General features: G+C 45.2%; 1 protein-coding gene across 1 annotated transcript in view; it reads left to right on the forward strand.

The window, feature by feature from the left end:
• The window catches only part of WDFY4 (WDFY family member 4), a 161,136-nt gene that overhangs the window by 116,006 nt on the left and 28,656 nt on the right, over positions 1 to 16,474 (forward strand). The window contains exons 48-52 of the mRNA XM_066621374.1: positions 1,211 to 1,253; positions 4,170 to 4,289; positions 4,446 to 4,563; positions 5,525 to 5,634; positions 11,471 to 11,624. Coding sequence (XP_066477471.1) covers positions 1,211 to 1,253; positions 4,170 to 4,289; positions 4,446 to 4,563; positions 5,525 to 5,634; positions 11,471 to 11,624 — 545 coding nt within the window. The remainder of the gene's footprint in view (positions 1 to 1,210; positions 1,254 to 4,169; positions 4,290 to 4,445; positions 4,564 to 5,524; positions 5,635 to 11,470; positions 11,625 to 16,474) is intronic.

The following is a 16,474-nucleotide window of genomic DNA, read 5'->3' on the forward strand; positions in this document are numbered from 1 at the left end:
TTTGGAGCTCAGGTCTACTCACCCATGTGGCATCAGTAGTGTCCTCAGCATCCCTAGTCATGCTAATGTCCCCAGCATCCCATACGTGCAACAAATCTAAGTAGATGGGAAAATGTCAGATCCCAGGAAATTTCTGAGCCCCCTCCTTTGGCTCCTGGGACCCTCTTTATGCCCTGGGCCCTGGTACAAATTAACCCCTTTACCCACCTCTCCTAGGCCCTGACTAGAAGTACAATTATGTCACATTTGCACCTGATGGGCCACTGTGAGATACAGGAAGCTGGACTAGATGGGTCTTTGGCCTGATCCAGCAGGGCTCTTCTTATGTTCTTATGTCCTTTGGGCATTAGTAAATGTTACAAAGTGGGAGTGGGAGACAGAGCGCATCGAAGACAGAGCCTTGTGTCAGACACAAGTTTAACATCTGTTTATAATGCAGAGAAAGCTAAATCCTAGAAACACTCCCAAGAGAAATCCTGTACTTTAGTGGTTCTTACGAATACCTTGTATTCATAAGAACCCCAGTCCAATCTTCCATAATGCAAGTTTTAAAAAATGTTCCACAGTTGCATGTCTGGGAGGGGAACCCCCCAAATATCTAAGATCTTGGAGAGTCAATGACAGTCAGAGTAAACATTACGGGGCTTGAAAAATCAACAATCTGACTTACTTAAATTACAACTTTGTACTGAGTTTAACTATTGCTTTCTTTGATGAAAATCAAGAAGACGTTTTTGCTAGGAGTTACATAGAGAGCATGGGTTGAATTATGTTCTTTAAAAAAAAATGAACTCTGCTGTTTCTGTTAATTGTTTGGTCTCTGGGCTGCTATCCCCTTTTTGGGACAGTTGGGAAGGCAGTTGTAGCTGTGACTTGGACAGTTATGACTGGTCAGGGGGACAGCGCTCTTTGGATGTGTTAAATTAGCACAAGAGGGGGCTGAAAACTAGGGGTCAACTCAACCCTGGCTAGAATGTTTAAAGAATCTTTCTAATAAATACTTGCAATCCTATTATTCAAAAGTTCCTCCTCAGTATCTGCAGCAGGGTAATAATTTGGGAACCTGGAAGCAGAAAAGTAGATGCCAGAAGAACCCAGAGAGTCTGTTGGATATCCCTTCTGTGGCAACAATCTAGAGGCAAATACAGCAGATGAGACAAATATGAACTACCTATGTATTTTTTAAATTCATTTATACTTTGTTTTGCAGAAGTAGTACAGGAGGAGAGAAGACCATGCTCCTGAAGTGGCAGGTAAAGAGATCCAAATCCTGGCCTGGTTTAAAAGGAAGAAAACTAATAAATCTAGTGTTCCAGATGGGATGAATTTCAACTTGTTTTATGGTGCATAGGAGTGAACAAATCCCTTGACCTTAATGGCCGGGCAGCCCAATCCTGAACCTGGCAGTGCCCGGGACTCCAGGGGCACCAAAATGGCGACTGCCAGATCCTGTGGGCACCACAGCTACCGTTGGGGTCTTCACAGGTGAAGGGAATGTTCACTCCCTTTTGTTTTGGGAGACAGCAGCTGGAGGCAATGGGTCTTTGTCTCCTTGGCTCTGCACCCACGTTTGAATGGATGCAGAGTTGAGGATGCCCATGTTGGGCCATCCAGCTCAGGAGGGGGGTTAGGATTCAGTGGAAGAGGCTGCCAATCCTCCCCTTCCTCCATGCCGTTCCACCCACACCTTACCTCTTTCCTTGTCCTGAAAATACTATGAGCTGGTGCTGTAGGAGCACAGGCCTACCGTCCTCCCAGCGCTGAGGTGCAGCATCTACTGGCGCTAGAACAGTGCTGATGCTGCCTACTCCCCAGGTGCTGTAAACCTGCTTTACGGCACATTTATGACAGCTAGAGCCGGAGCTGAGCTATAGCGAAAGCAATAACAGAGCTCAGGATTGGGCTCTAAGTCTCACTGAGATGGTAAGCCTTTGTTAGGTGTGTGCCACCACAGGCGGAAGCTCATATGTTCAAATGTTCTTCCGTGCACAGAAAAAGCTCTGCATGTAGAAAATTAGCTTGTTGGGGGAAAAATTTGAAATCTACTTTTCTCTATGCTTGTTTGCTGTGTGCTGAGGGAGTGGGTGTATGTGATTGCACTATATGAGCTTTTACCTACAGTCTCAAGAGGTATAGACCAGAAACAAGTTTATCACTTCAGTGACACTTGGGGCACAATCCTAACCCAATTTCCAGCACTGACATAAAGGGAATGCAGCTCCGAGGTAAAGAAACAAACATTCCCTTACCTTGAGGAGGCCTCCTTGAGTGTCCCTCAACTGCAGGATGCAGCATATGTCCCATTGGCACAGCTTTGCCAGTGCTGGAAAGTAGGTTAGGATTTGGACCTTAGTTGGGCTCTTAGAAGGGCACAGAAACCAGAAGGGAAAGGGCAAAGAGTAACAAAATTCCATCTGCCTTACCCTTTGCAACACCACAAAACTACCTTCGTGTTGGACTGGATGGGTAGGGACAGTAACATAATCTTCATGAGAACTAGGCCAAAACCTGTTCATATCTTTCCTCTCATGATCTTTAAAGCGAGGCTGGCAAGGCAGCACAGTCAGCCACTTCTATACGATTAGTCCTTCAGGAATGAAAATACTATGTGAGGACCAGCTATGCCACTGTTATCAAGGGTGCAGTTAGATGGGCTGCAGGAGATCCATGAAGAGGATCTCCCACTAAGAAATGGCAGCACTGGAGAAAAGAAAACTAATCATCGCTCCCATACCCTTTTTCCAATTAAAGCTGCCTTCCCCAACCTACTGTTACTGGGGGGGGGGGGAGGGAGAGAAAGCTGTTGATGCAGTTTTAATCAGGGAAATAGTATGTATGAGGAGGTGGAAGGGTTGAAACCCCCCTTCCAGTGCCAGAGTCCTCAATGATCCCCATGAGTGTTAATTTCAAAAAGCAAACACAGAAGATCCTGATCACGTATCTGCCATATCACATCTATTTGTTCCTGGGAGGCTGGATATTCCACGGGTGGGAATCAGCTGTGTTGCCTGGATCCTGCTGAGAACGGCTTTTGCTTCCCACTAGCTGTACAGGATAAGACTCCCTTATCTTGGCAGGCTTCCTTGCCTAGATGATGATCATGGTGAAACAACTGCTTGAAGTTGGTTGCCCTTTAAACTAAAGGAATGTGCTGCAGTGCATCTTTTGTATTGAAATTCACTTTGTCTCCCATGGGAATTCCTAACTAAAGAAGGGTTAAGACGAATGTTTTGTCTACCCAACAGCTGTTTGTGTAAGTCAGGAGCGCAGAGAGACAGGCACTTACAGCTAGTAGTGGATACTGCTCCGCTCTTGTTAGGGACACACAGTGTGACTTGCTGACAGAAATCGAATACAACATTTGGTTGATGTGACCTAGTGCTACAAAGCATGAACTCAAGGAGAACACCTACTCAGTAGTGTGCAGACGGTCCTGGGCTCAATCCCTGGCATCTGTAGTTAAAGGCTCTCAATTATTAGGAATTACTTTTCCTGAGAGCTTCTCTGGAATGATTCTGCTTGTTGGGTGAGAGGCAACTGTTTGTATAAGTCAGCTTCTGGTGAAAAGAGCCTGATGCCTGATGTTGTCTCCGTGTGTCTCAGCCAATTGTATTTATAGTGCTTAACCCTGTTGGCACATAATTGTGTCCTTACAGTAATGCAGAATCACCTGTAAGCAATTTGCGCCCACCTCAAAAGTTCACGCAAGTGACTTATTACAGCCTAGAATCCATAATGAGCTGATGTGATTTCATGGAGTATACCTAGAAAATATTAAAATCATTAAAATATCTGTGATGAAAGCAGCCTTGGGCAGAACACCTTTTTTTTTATTTTCATGGAAATACACAATAAGACAAGAAAAGAGGCAAACAGAATGATCAGAGTTTGGATCACCTTCACTGTGGGGTGAGGCAAATTTGTTTGGAGCCTATTGATTTAGAAAAAAAAGATTACTAAGTTACAAGAGGTTTATGAAACTATGCACTAAGTAGAGAGTTTGCTAGGAGGCTCAAGAAGAGTCCTACTTTAAACAATTTCATAATTGTGGAGTGGTATATACAGTGGCACCACTGGGAAGTGATGCATTTGTGCTCTGGGAGAGAGACCTGAAATTGCAGTATCTTTTCTTGGATGGGTTTGTGACTCTTATTTTCATGATGTGGCAGAGGAGAGAGATCAGCAACTTTGACTACCTCATGTACCTGAACACCTTGGCTGGGCGCACCTACAATGATCTCATGCAGTATCCAGTGTTCCCATGGGTTCTTGCTGACTATCATTCCCAGGTGAGCCATTTCTGCTAAGTCACCTATTCCACAAGTGGGCTGTTACACTAATAAAGGAATTTTCTGCATTAGAATAGTTGGGGTTTCTAAGCCAGATGTTCTAAGCGCACCTGAATTTACCTATATGAATAAGATCATTTTATGTTTGTGTTCCAGAAACTGGATCTGACCAATCCCAGTGTCTTCCGTGACCTCTCAAAGCCCATGGGGGCACAGACTGCAGAAAGAAAAGAGAAATTCATTCAACGCTACAAAGAAGTAGAGAAGAGTGAAGGCAAGTGTTTTGTTTCTGACACCTTGGCAATGTGGCATGGATTCTCCATATTATCAGCAAGGCAAGGTAACTGTCCAGCAGGACTTTGTCTATAGCAGTGTTTCTCAACCAGTGATACGGGTACCATCAGTGGTATTTGAGGTGGTGTCTGATAGTGTTCATGGGATCCCCAGGCACCTGCTGTCCAATAGCGAGACCAGGAGCACGATGCAACAAACAGCCGTAAGAGGCTCATCTTGGCGGGTAGAACTCAAAGCATGCTTTTCTGTGCTCGAAAAAGCCCTCCCTTCCACCATGAGCTTCTTACTGGTATTTGTCATGTCGCTTCTGGCCTGCCAACCCAGAAGTAACTAGCGTAAACTAGCAGATGTCATTACCAGTTACTTCCAGTGGTACTTTGAATAGGTGGACTATGTGAAGTGGTACAGCAGAGGACAAATGTTGAGAAACACTGGTCTATAGACTAGAATGCTTACATACTAAAGCTGCAGAACTTAGGTAACTGGCCCTTCCTTCCCTGGTATCAGAAAATGATGCTTGTCAACTGCAAGTCAAAAAACCACCAAGAAAGGTATATATTCCACAACACAATCCTATGCATGTCTAAAGTAAGAACAACTGTGTTCACTGGGACTTACTCCCAGGAAGGAAAGTGTGCATAGAATTTCAGCTCCAGTTATTAAAATGTTCATGAAACTGCAAATTCTGTTCATATAAATGTGGTTGCTTGGTGGTCTTGTTGCATTATATGGTGGGGAGTGTAACAGAAATATAGATACAGTATCAGATTACCAGATGAGCATAAATGCTCTTCGAAACACATCAGACATGAATACAGATAATGGGTCTGTATGAGCATCTTATGTGGGAGTGAACTATGACACAGGTGGAGGGTTGGTTGAGTTTGACAGTCTTATTCAAAAGTCTTCTTCCCATAAAATAACTGTTTTACCATTCTCAGGCAACCTCTCAGCCCAGTGCCATTACTGCACCCACTATTCTTCAGCAATTATTGTGGCCTCCTACCTGGTCCGCATAGAGCCCTTCACCCAGATCTTCTGTTCCTTGCAGGTAGGCTGATGATTTTCTTGTATGGTACAAATGGTAAGAGCCATTTTTCTGAATGTTGATCTCACTTTGGTCTCCTTTCCTAATTCTGGCAGAAAATGGGGAGCAGGGTGGAGAATTGCAAACAGTTCCACAGGTTCAATTAGTGGGAAGACCTTAGGGTCTTAGGTGTACTATAGTGCCTGAGAACAGAGGAAAGCTTCTACATGGACATGTTTTTGCAATCTGCTGTAGAAAATCAAGTGGAGATGAATCACATGATCTCCTTCGGTTTGTTTTCATGGTGCTTTATAGCAATATATAAAGCTGCCTTCTGGCGAGTCAGACTGTTGGTTCATCTAGCCCAGCATTTTCTACTTTGATTGGCAGTGGCAGTTGAGAAAAGTGGAGGCCTTTCTCAACTTTACAGCCTGAATTCCTTTTAACTGGAGATGCCAGGGACTGACCCTGAAACCATCTGCACTTTACCAACTTCCTGGTTTTAAAACCAGGGTTTTAAACCCTGTGCACAATCCCGATCACCCAATTAAAGAGGTGGTCGGAGTTTGTTTTGCCTGGCCGGGACACGAGAGACCAGCCCCTCCCCAAGGGGGAGGTGAAGGGGGCTGGGTCTGCAGCCACGGCGGACCATTTAAAAGGGGACGAGACCCTGCCCTCTTCCTCCTTGTGCACGTGGGCACCGTGGGAATGCCCGCCCGCCCTAGAGGCAGTCTGAGTTTAACTGGTCGCTGTTTGGGGCCGGAATTTTTGGGTAGGAATTTTTTGCTGCCTGCCAAGATTGGCCAAGGGGCAGGCAGTTTTTTCGCCTACCCCGACTGTTATGGGCCAGGGGGTTACACCCCCCCCCCCGGTTTGCAAGCTGCCATTGGTCACTTTAAGTGGGCAGGTGGTGCGGGTTAGGAGGCGTGAATGGGACTTTGGCATGCACCTTCAGGCGGCATAGGCAGGGCAGAACCCTATTTCAGTCCTCAGGGGCTTGGTGGCACGAGGATGTAGACAGGGCCCTGGCCGGGACCACGGGGCACACCTCAGAGGCTCAGCGGCTCGAGGTGGCGCAGTCTGCGGTCCGGCTGCCTTCCCCTTAAGGGATAGACATGGATGAGACGCGCCGTCCCAGCAGCGGGGCGCGACTCGGAGTCGGGTGCATGCCCGCCTGGGGGCAGAGGTTTCTGGTACCGCCCAGAGGTCCCTCCCCGCACCACAGGGGCTTTCGCTGCCTCAGATGCTGCAGGTCTCAGCCTCTGCTTCTCTTGGTAACATGAAATAAAGTTGCCCTTTCTCCCATATCTATTGTCTTGAGTGTTCATTGGACAGTGCGGAAACAAAACCCTGTGCTTAATTAAAGATGTTTGGACAGAATTCTTGTGAATAAGTGTTTTAGTGGAAAGGTAGCATATATATATTTGAAGTAAGTGAATGACCTGAACAGTATCTCCATGTTATTCCTTTTTCTGACCATTGTCCAGATCTTGATTCTTCATTTTTGGAATCTTTCTTTTCTTTCTCACAGGCACTCATTTTTTCCCCCCAAAAATCCTTTTCTAAACTTGGCCTAAAGAACATGCCCACTTTAAGCTGGTTAGTTCCCCTCTTCACTCAAAATAGCCCTAATTCTGCAGAAAGCACTGCTGGGTACTGCCTTACCACCAGGGTGGTTCACCTGTTCAGCTTCTCTGACCACCACAGCAACACCTTGGTTTTCAGCAGCTCTTGGATGTGGCAGCCATACACTAGTCTCCAGCAGTTTCCTACAGACTCTGTTCCATTCAGTCCATCATTCAGTTAGCCAGTCCCTTGGTCTACATTCCTCCAAGATCCTTCCTCTTAGTCTCTCCAAGCTCCCTCTTTATACACCCACCAACTCTCTCTTCTCCAGGTGCTGCTTATATCCCTGAAGACCTCATTGCCTCTGGTGGCTATGGCTTTGCAGCCTGCTAAAGTCTAGGCTTTAACCCTATGCTTCCCAGATCTGTCAGAACAAGGGGCCACTATTAACACCACATAACACCCTATCTTCTTGAGGGATTTTGCATGTTTCCATTACACTCATTCAGCATTTTTATGTTGTCTAATTTCTTCTAGTAGAAGCTAAGTCTGCCTGCTATACAATCAAATTTATAATAATAATAATAGGTATTTATATACCGCCTTTCTTGGTCTTTATTCAAGACTTTATTCAAGGCGGTTTACATAGGCAGGCTTTATTTAAATCCCTTATTAAATAGGGATTTTTACAATTTGAAAGAAGGTTCTTCCTTTCAAGAACCACTACATTCAGGTGTTTCATTCCGATCTGGCTTCACATTCTGGCCTCCATCCTCCCACGCTCAGAGCAGATGGAATAGCTCGGCTTCAGCTTGTCAGCTGCTTCAAGGTCGCACGGTGCCGGTGGCCTCGAACTGGCGACCTTGTGGATGTTATCTTCAGGCAGACGGAGGCTCTACCCTCTAGACCAGACCTCCAAATTTATGATTCTGTCTTAAAGTTTGCGCTTGAATTTTTTCAACATACTGTATAACAAATGTATAGAAGGCTGGCAAATAGGTGCAGTTGCTCACATTTAGTGTTTATTTAAAAATATTTATTAAATGGCTGACCCCCGTGACTCTGGGAGAAGAAGCCTTCTGTGTCCAGGAATTATTCCAAGACTGGAAAACAAAATGGAAATGAATTATAAGCTAAACTGGATACAGCACAAGATGGATGGAATGTTGGAACTTATTCACAGCACAAATGGTTGAGGCCTGCCTGGGTCTATGAGCATCCTGGATTCTATTATCAATGAAGAAGGGCTAATGTTGCTTGAAAGTGTCTGTGTTTGATGATTAAAATGTTCCTGACTCTGTTTTTAGCATCATCTGAATGCTTTGCACCCATTTACTTAAAAAAAAACAAAAACCTCAGTTTAGAAGGACTAAATTTGCATGTCTTTTGTCAAACAGCCCAAAGAAGAGGCAGAAGATAGGGTGTGTATGTGTATGTGTGTGTGAGAGAGAGAGCACATGTGTTTTTTTTACTAACAGCCCATAAAGTTGTTCTGGGCTTTCTCTCTCCCTTTCTGTGCAATTTTTGGCATTCAAAGAGAAGGAAAACTGACTGATTCTGATATAAACATATGCAAATACATTTATTAATATAAGAAATTCTGCAAATCAGTTATTGCTTTCTTTATAAATAATACAGGCTTACCTTTTAAAGATATTACTTCCTCTAAAATGTATTAGACAGATGCAAAAAATTACATTTTTGTAGATGGTAATATCTTTAACCAGATTTGAGGCACTAACAACATTTCCTATGTAGATATTATTTTTATTTAATACAGGTAACCTTTTTATTACAAATCATATTGTTTCTCTGGAGATTACCATCAATTCTCATAAAAGCTGCAAAAGCAGATGAAAAAGTGTCAGTCACTTGCTCTGGGCACCGTGCAGTATGTATGCAGATTAAATACACACAGTTTTGAAGAGACTAGAAGGAGATACTTGTTAGCTGATCATTTCTTTTCCATCTGTCTGTTTCCCATATGCTTTCATTTCAATTGAAATTTGATTCTGACAGTCTTTGGCTGTTAATGATCAAGTTCATAATGACCTTGCAAGTTTCCCAGTGTGACCTCTTTCACACAAGTACTACGGAGTTCGTTGCAACCAAGCACAAACACTGCACAGATAGACTTAAGTACATCCTGATCACCTCAATCTATGGCACATACCAACTATAACTGCAGTAGCAACAATCTTAGGTTGTTATGTGAGCAGTTTGTTGTTATATAGTGTAGGTTTGTAATGGGCGCCCTTTAAAATCATGTGAAGAGGTTCTGAGTGATGTTAAACTGGTGCAGTCCAGGCTCTTTGGAATTAATCACACATTGATTGTCTGCCTTGACCATCTGCTCTCTTTCCCATAAATCCTTACCATGATAATAAGTTCCAGTTCAGCTCCAGAATTGTGCAGAGTGTGAAGCTGTATTTATACTGTAATTTGTTTATAACCTGAGTCTTAATAATTAACATCAACATTTCTAACTCCTAACCTTGCTCAAGATTCTAGCCTTGTTCTTGCTATATAATCCCCACTGGAGAAGTAGGTGTTCTATCGAGGATGGAAAGGTCAAAGATGGGAACCCTACATACAGATCCCTCCTGGACAATATACCACAAAAGCATACAAAGATGTTCTAACTTCTTGTGCAGCAACGCAGCAGCTCCAGCATGGCTCCTGCTGCATCCTGTAGGGGTGTTTTGGCTGCTGGAGGTCTCCTTGAGTGAAGGGGACATTTGTCCCCTTACCTTGCGGTAAGTCCCAGTAACCACTATGAGTCAACTCAAACCTGTACCAGCTGAATTGCTGGGGCAAGTCCTCATTGACCTGAGAAGGCAAGTCAGGCCTGGGAAAGGAATCAGTGTGTGGGAGGGGAAGGGAGCCACCACTGATCCCACCCCCTCCCAGGCCTGAATTGCTCTCCTCCCCATCCCATCATCACCCTATTCCGCCCAGCCCTCCCCTCCCCTGCCCTCTTCCATCCCCTGCATGGTCTTACTTGCTCTAGCAGGTCTTTGTTGATCCACTGGCATGTACGGGAAGGCTCCAGTCTTTCTTTAGTGTTTCAGCAGCACACACTGCTAGAATATGCTTTAGGACTGCTTTGGGTTGGATTTAGGACTGGGCTGCCTCTTGCTTTCTGGTGGTTTTCTGCTTGCCATACCTGGTTGTTGGTCTATTGCTTTTATATTTAACTAGTTACCAAAAAAAGGAAGGGAATCCACAGAAATTTGATTTCAGCAATGACTGAGCCACGGATGGTGATCTCTAGTGGGATGGTGTGCAGTTTCCATATATATGACTGCAGCCTAGCCAAGCAAGCTGGATGTTTTGTAAGGGAACATTACAGCTGCAGCAATTCAGTACCTCAGATTAATCATGGATGACTCATGTCATTGGAAGTTTAATCTGGCTTCCTTCTATGGGTACCCAGGTAGAGTTTATTTTTGCCTGATCTCTGACTCATTGCATATGAACTGAGCTTGGGAAGCTACTATAAATTGAACACATTGCAATTATTATTGGCATTCCTTTGGAATTAAGCCTGATAGAAAAGCAACTGCTAGAGGGAGGAGAGGTTGGAACCAGGCTGGGTGTACAGGATAATCCAAATTCTGCACCAAGAACTCCAGTTTTCTGTTTACCCCCCAAAATTAACAATATATAATGAGGTTGAGGCCCAAATTCTAACCCACTTTCCAGCACTGGCATAGCGGTCCCAATGGGACGTGTGCTGCATCCTGCAGTTGGGAGGGCACTCACAGTGGCCTCCTCAAAGTAAGGGAATGTTTGTTTCTTTACCTAGGACCTGCATTGCCCTTATGTCGGTGCTGGAAAGTGGGTTAGGATTGCGCCCTAAATTTGTTTGCAGTATATTTTATGTTCTGCTTTCAGAATTTAGGGCCGAACTGAATGTTCTTTAGCTTCACTTGAATTGACAAGTACTTTAAAGACTCCTTATTCCTTTTCTTCCCCTGGTACCTGAGGCTGCTATTAGCCAAATTAGATGGGTATCTAATTGCTCCAGCTTTACCACTGTGACTGGATCCATACCTAAAATATCCAAAGAATATTTACACTATATTTGCACTAATGCAGCTTTCCCCAGGTTGCTTTAGTTAAATGAATGAGAGAGAGAGAGAGAGAGAGAGAGAGAGAATGTCACAGAACCAAGCAAGTCTTATGAGCCTGATAACTCTTCCTGTGATGAGCACAAGTTGCAAATTCATTTCTTCTTGAGTCTTTCAGTAATCAAATTCAAACTTCACTTCTTTCCCTTTCATACCACTAGGGAGGAGGTTTTGATGTTGCAGACAGGATGTTCCATAGCATGAAGAGCACCTGGGACTCAGTTTCCAGAGATAATATGACTGACGTGAGGGAACTCACCCCTGAATTCTTTTATCTTCCTGAATTCTTAACAAACTGCAATCACTTTGAGTTTGGTAAGTACTGAATTTTCACTTTTTCAGTGATATTTCGGTGGGGGGGGGATAAGTGCTAAGTTTTACAAGGCATCTCAACCTGCTGTGTAAGCTGCTCCTTCCCCCTAGTTGTTGGAACCATTCTGAGTAGCATAAGCAACGTGGAGATGTCTCTTCTGCTTTACTTCTGCCCCTGAATGGCTCTGACAGTGAGGGGCAGCCTACTTGGTACATTGAGGTACTCTGCAAAACTTAATGCTGTGCCTCCCCCTGGGAACATCACTGCACTTTTTCTCCATCTTTCAGAGCAAAACTTGTTATTTTAATTGTGCTGAAATTTGCTTTAAAAAATAAAAATCACCTCTTTTCCCCCCTCTTTTTGTTGTGCCTGTTAGCAGTGTAATCTGTGGCTGACTTAGTGCCATTTTTTTTCAGATGGACTCTGAAAATGTTACGGCTAACAGGCTGTGCTAAGGGAGAGACTTTGTCCACCTGGTGGCACTTACAGGGAACAAGGCCAACACTGAATTGCTAGCCTAGACTCAGCAGCTGATGTCCAAAGGCAAAGGTGCCTTTCCTTGGAAGTTTCCAAATTGGGGGGGGGGGGACGGGGGACCCTGGTAATCCTAGTTTAGACAGGCGTTGCAAGAAAAAGGCCAAGAAGCCTAAGAAGGCCAGAAGCTGTAGTTGTTCCAGAAGTAGAGCTGACAACAGCAAAAGACTGCTTGGGGAGTCTTTGCAGAAGCATGCATGGCCTGTGGGCCACCAAGTGCCTCGGGAACAAAGTGCCAGGTAAGGCACTGTGAGTTTAGCATCTGGGTGAGGAGAAGGGGAAGGCAAGTGGACCTTTAAGTTTTGGAGAAGGAGAGGGAAGACTCCCTGAGTTGTAAAGAGGAGAGGAGAAAGAGGAGGAGAAGGTAAGTGTACTCTTTCTAACTCTTTGTCTTCTAACCTTAAATCAACCTTAGATCAACATTGAAATTTAGCTTTACCTTTAGCTTAGCTTTACCTAAATTAGCACCTAATCTAACCTGAGGGAGGGATTCTAAGGTCCAGTAAGTTGGGGCAGAGGGGCTAGGTGAGGGCAATAAAAATAATTATGTAAGTGCGTACAGAGGTCTACTCTGAGCAAGAGCAGAGTCCTACTTGTGAGTAAGAGCCCAAGGTACAGGCACTTGGAAAAATAAATAAAACAGAGGAGAATAAAGTGGAAAGCATGTTTTTCTACTTGGTTTAAGTTAACCCTATACTTAACCCAAGTTAAACTTAATCTAAGTTAGAACATAATCTAAAGGTTCAGTAAATTAGGACATAAGGATCTAGGTGAGAGCAGTAAATAAATAAATAAAATAAAGGTGCACACTTAATAAAAGCCGGATTTTAGCAGGGCTAAACAGGATATAAATCTTAGTGTGTAAGTTCTGCCAACTCAAAAAACTCTTAAACAGTTTAAACTCAAATAAAAAACCAGCTTGAGGTTAAAAAACTGTCCAGCCTCAGAGAACTGAAGTGGGAGGGTAAGAACCTAGGAAGGGCCAGTTCCCACCCAGCCGGGACAATTTAGCATAGTCATTGTCTTTTAGCTCAAAGCAATTGACCTTTAGGAGTTGATAAGAGTCTCACTAGGCAAATCTAAGCACCCCATTCAGGGAAATCTCACCTGGGAAGACCAGCCCCTTTTCATTCAGCAAGGAGGGAGGGAGGGAGGAGGAGCTAGCTAGGAGTATAAAGCTAGTGCCTGCCACCATGTGAGCCTCTCTGCAGAAGCGCGCGTGGCCTCTGGAACACCACTTGCCTTGGGAACAAAGTGCCAGGTAAGGCACTGCGAGTTTAGCATCTGTGCGAGTTCAGCAGCAGAGCGAGGAAGCCAGGGCCCCAGATATCGCCCTTTCTCTTCCCTTGAGAAGAGGGCTGCTAACCAGTGTAGGGTATTTATGTGCCCCTAAACAAAAACAGCCAGCAGCAGGATGGGGGCTATCCAGTGTTTTGCATCCAGTGCCACATGTATGACTATATGCCTCTGGGGCATAAGTCATGGGTGTGTCCTCGGTGCAAGAAGCCCCAGGGACTCAGGGAACGCGTTCGCTCCCTTGAAGCCTTGTTGGCCAACCTGGAGAAGTAGAGGCAGGCAGAGAAGGACCGTGGGGAGACTTCCGGGGACGATCAGGCTTCGTCCCAACCTCAGGCGTGCAGCTCCTCAGCTGCCTGGGTGGGAAGTCTAGGGGTTGGAGGACGTCATCCTGGAGAGGAGGGAAACAATCCCCTAGGGGGGACCCCTTCTCCAGGGGATGGGCCCGTATCTGAACGCACTCAGGATACTCCTCAGCGGGAGGGGAGTCGGGGGCTTCTTGTAGTGGGGGATTTGATTATTAGAAACATAGAAAGGGGGGTTTGCGATGGATGTGAGGACCGCATGGCAACTTGCCTGCCTGGTGCGAAGGTTGTGGACATCACTTCTCATCTAGACAGGCTGGTAGATAGTGATGGGGAGGAGGTAGCGGTTTTGGTGCATGTCGGCACCAGTGACGTGGGCACGTGTCACGGGGAGGTCCTGAAGGCCAAATTAGGCTATTAGGTAGGAAGCTGAAAGCCAGGACCTCAAAGGTAGCGTTCTCTGAAGTGCTACCTGTTCCATGCGCAGGGCCAGCTAGGCAGGCGGAGATCAGGGGTCTCAATGCGTGGATGAGACGGTGGTGTAGGGAGGAGGGGAAGAATACCGGGCAAATCTCTCACAAAAACCCTTGACTTCCAAAAAGCGGACTTCCCTCAAATGAGGAGGCTGGTTAGAAGGAGGTTGAAAGGGAAGGTCAAAAGAGTCCAGTCTCTACAGAGAGCATGGAGGTTGCTCAAATCAACAGTAATAGAGGCCCAGCGGAAGTGTATACCGCAAAGGAAGAAGGGCTCCACTAAGTCCAGGAGGGTGCCCGCATGGCTAACCAGCCAAGTTAGAGAGGCCGTAAAGGGTAAGGAAGCTTCCTTCAGCTTCCTTCCTTCCTTCAACTTCCTCTTGCCCTAATGAGGAGAATAAAAAGGAACATAAACTGTGGCAAAAGGAATGTAAGAAGGTGATGCGGGAGGCCAAGAGAGACTATGAGGAACACATGGCCAGCAGCATTAAGGGGAATAATAAAAGCTTCTTCAAATATGTTAGAAGCAGGAAACCTGCCAGTGAAGCAGTTGGCCCTCTGGATGGTGAGGGAGGGAAAGGGGAAATAAAAGGAGACTTAGAGATGGCAGAGATATTGAATGAGTTCTTTGCATCTGTCTTCACGGCAGAAGACCTCAGGCAAATACTGCTGCCCGAACAGCCCCTCCTGACCAAGGAATTAAGTCAGATAGAGGTTAAAAGAGAAGATGTTTCAGACCTCGTTGATAAATTAAAGATCACTAAGTCACCGGACCCTGATGGCATCCACCCAAGAGTTATTAAGGAATTAAAGAATGAAGTTGCTGATCTCTTGACTAAAATATGCAACTTGTCCCTCAAATCGGCCATGGTGCCAGAGGATTGGAGGATAGCAAATATCATGCCTATCTTTAAAAAGGGAAAGAGGGGGTCCGGGAAAATATAGGCCAGTCAGCCTAACATCTATACTGGGTAAGATGGTGGAATGCCTCATCAAAGATAGAATCTCAAAACACATAGATGAACAGGCCTTGCTGAGGGAGAATCAGCATGGCTTCTGTAAGGGTAAGTCTTGCCTCACGAACCTTATAGAATTCTTTGAAAAGGTCAACAGGCATGTGGATGCGGGAGAACCCGTGAACATTATATATCTGGACTTTCAGAAGGCGTTTGACACAGTCCCTCACCAAAGGCTACTGAAAAAACTCCACAGTCAGGAAATTAGAGGGCAGGTCCTCTCCTGGATTGAGAACTGGTTGAAGACCAGGAAACAGAGAGTGGTTGTCAATGGGCAATTTTCACAATTCAGAGAGGTGAAAAGCGGTGTGCCCCAAGGATCTGTCCTGGGACCGGTGCTCTTCAACCTCTTCATAAATGACCTGGAGACAGGGTTGAGCAGTGAGGTGGCTAAAGTTTGCAGACGACACCAAACTTTTCCGAGTGGTGAAGACCAGAAGTGATTGTGAGGAGCTCCAGAAGGATCTCTCCAAGCCGGCAGAATGGGTAGCAAAATGGCAGATGCGTTTCAATGTAAGTAAGTGTATAGTCATGCACACTGGGGCAAAAAATCAAAACTTCACATATAGGCTAATGGGTTCTGAGCTGTCTGTGACAGATCAGGAGAGAGATCTTGGGGTGGTGGTGGACAGGTCGATGAAAGTGTCGACCCAATGTGCGGCGGCAGTAAAGAAGGCCAGTTCTATGCTTGGGATCATTAGAAAAGGTATTGAGAACAAAACGGCTAATATTATAATGCCGTTGTACAAATCTATGGTGAGGCCACACCTGGAGTATTGTGTCCTGTTCTGGTCACCGCATCTCAAAAAGGATATAGTGGAAATGGAAAAGGTGCAAAAGAGGGCAACTAAGATGATTGCTGGGCTGGGGCACCTTCCTTATGAGGAAAGGCTATGGCGTTTGGGCCTCTTCAGCCTAGAAAAGGGACGCCTGAGGGGTGACATGATTGAGACATACAAAATTATGCAGGGGATGGACAGAGTGGATAGGGAGATGCTCTTTACACTCTCACATAACACCAGAACCAGGAGACATCCACTAAAATTGAGTGTTGGGAGAGTTAGGACAGACAAAAGAAAATATTTATTTACTCAGTGTGTGGTTGGTCTGTGGAACTCCTTGCCACAGGATGTGGTGACGGCATCTGGCCTGGATGCCTTTAAAAGGGGATTGGACAAGTTTCTGGAGGAAAAATCCATTACGGGTTACAAGCCATGATGTGTATGTG

This window comes from Tiliqua scincoides, chromosome 3, assembly GCF_035046505.1.
Source record: "Tiliqua scincoides isolate rTilSci1 chromosome 3, rTilSci1.hap2, whole genome shotgun sequence".
In the NCBI taxonomy this organism is placed as follows: domain Eukaryota; kingdom Metazoa; phylum Chordata; class Lepidosauria; order Squamata; family Scincidae; genus Tiliqua; species Tiliqua scincoides.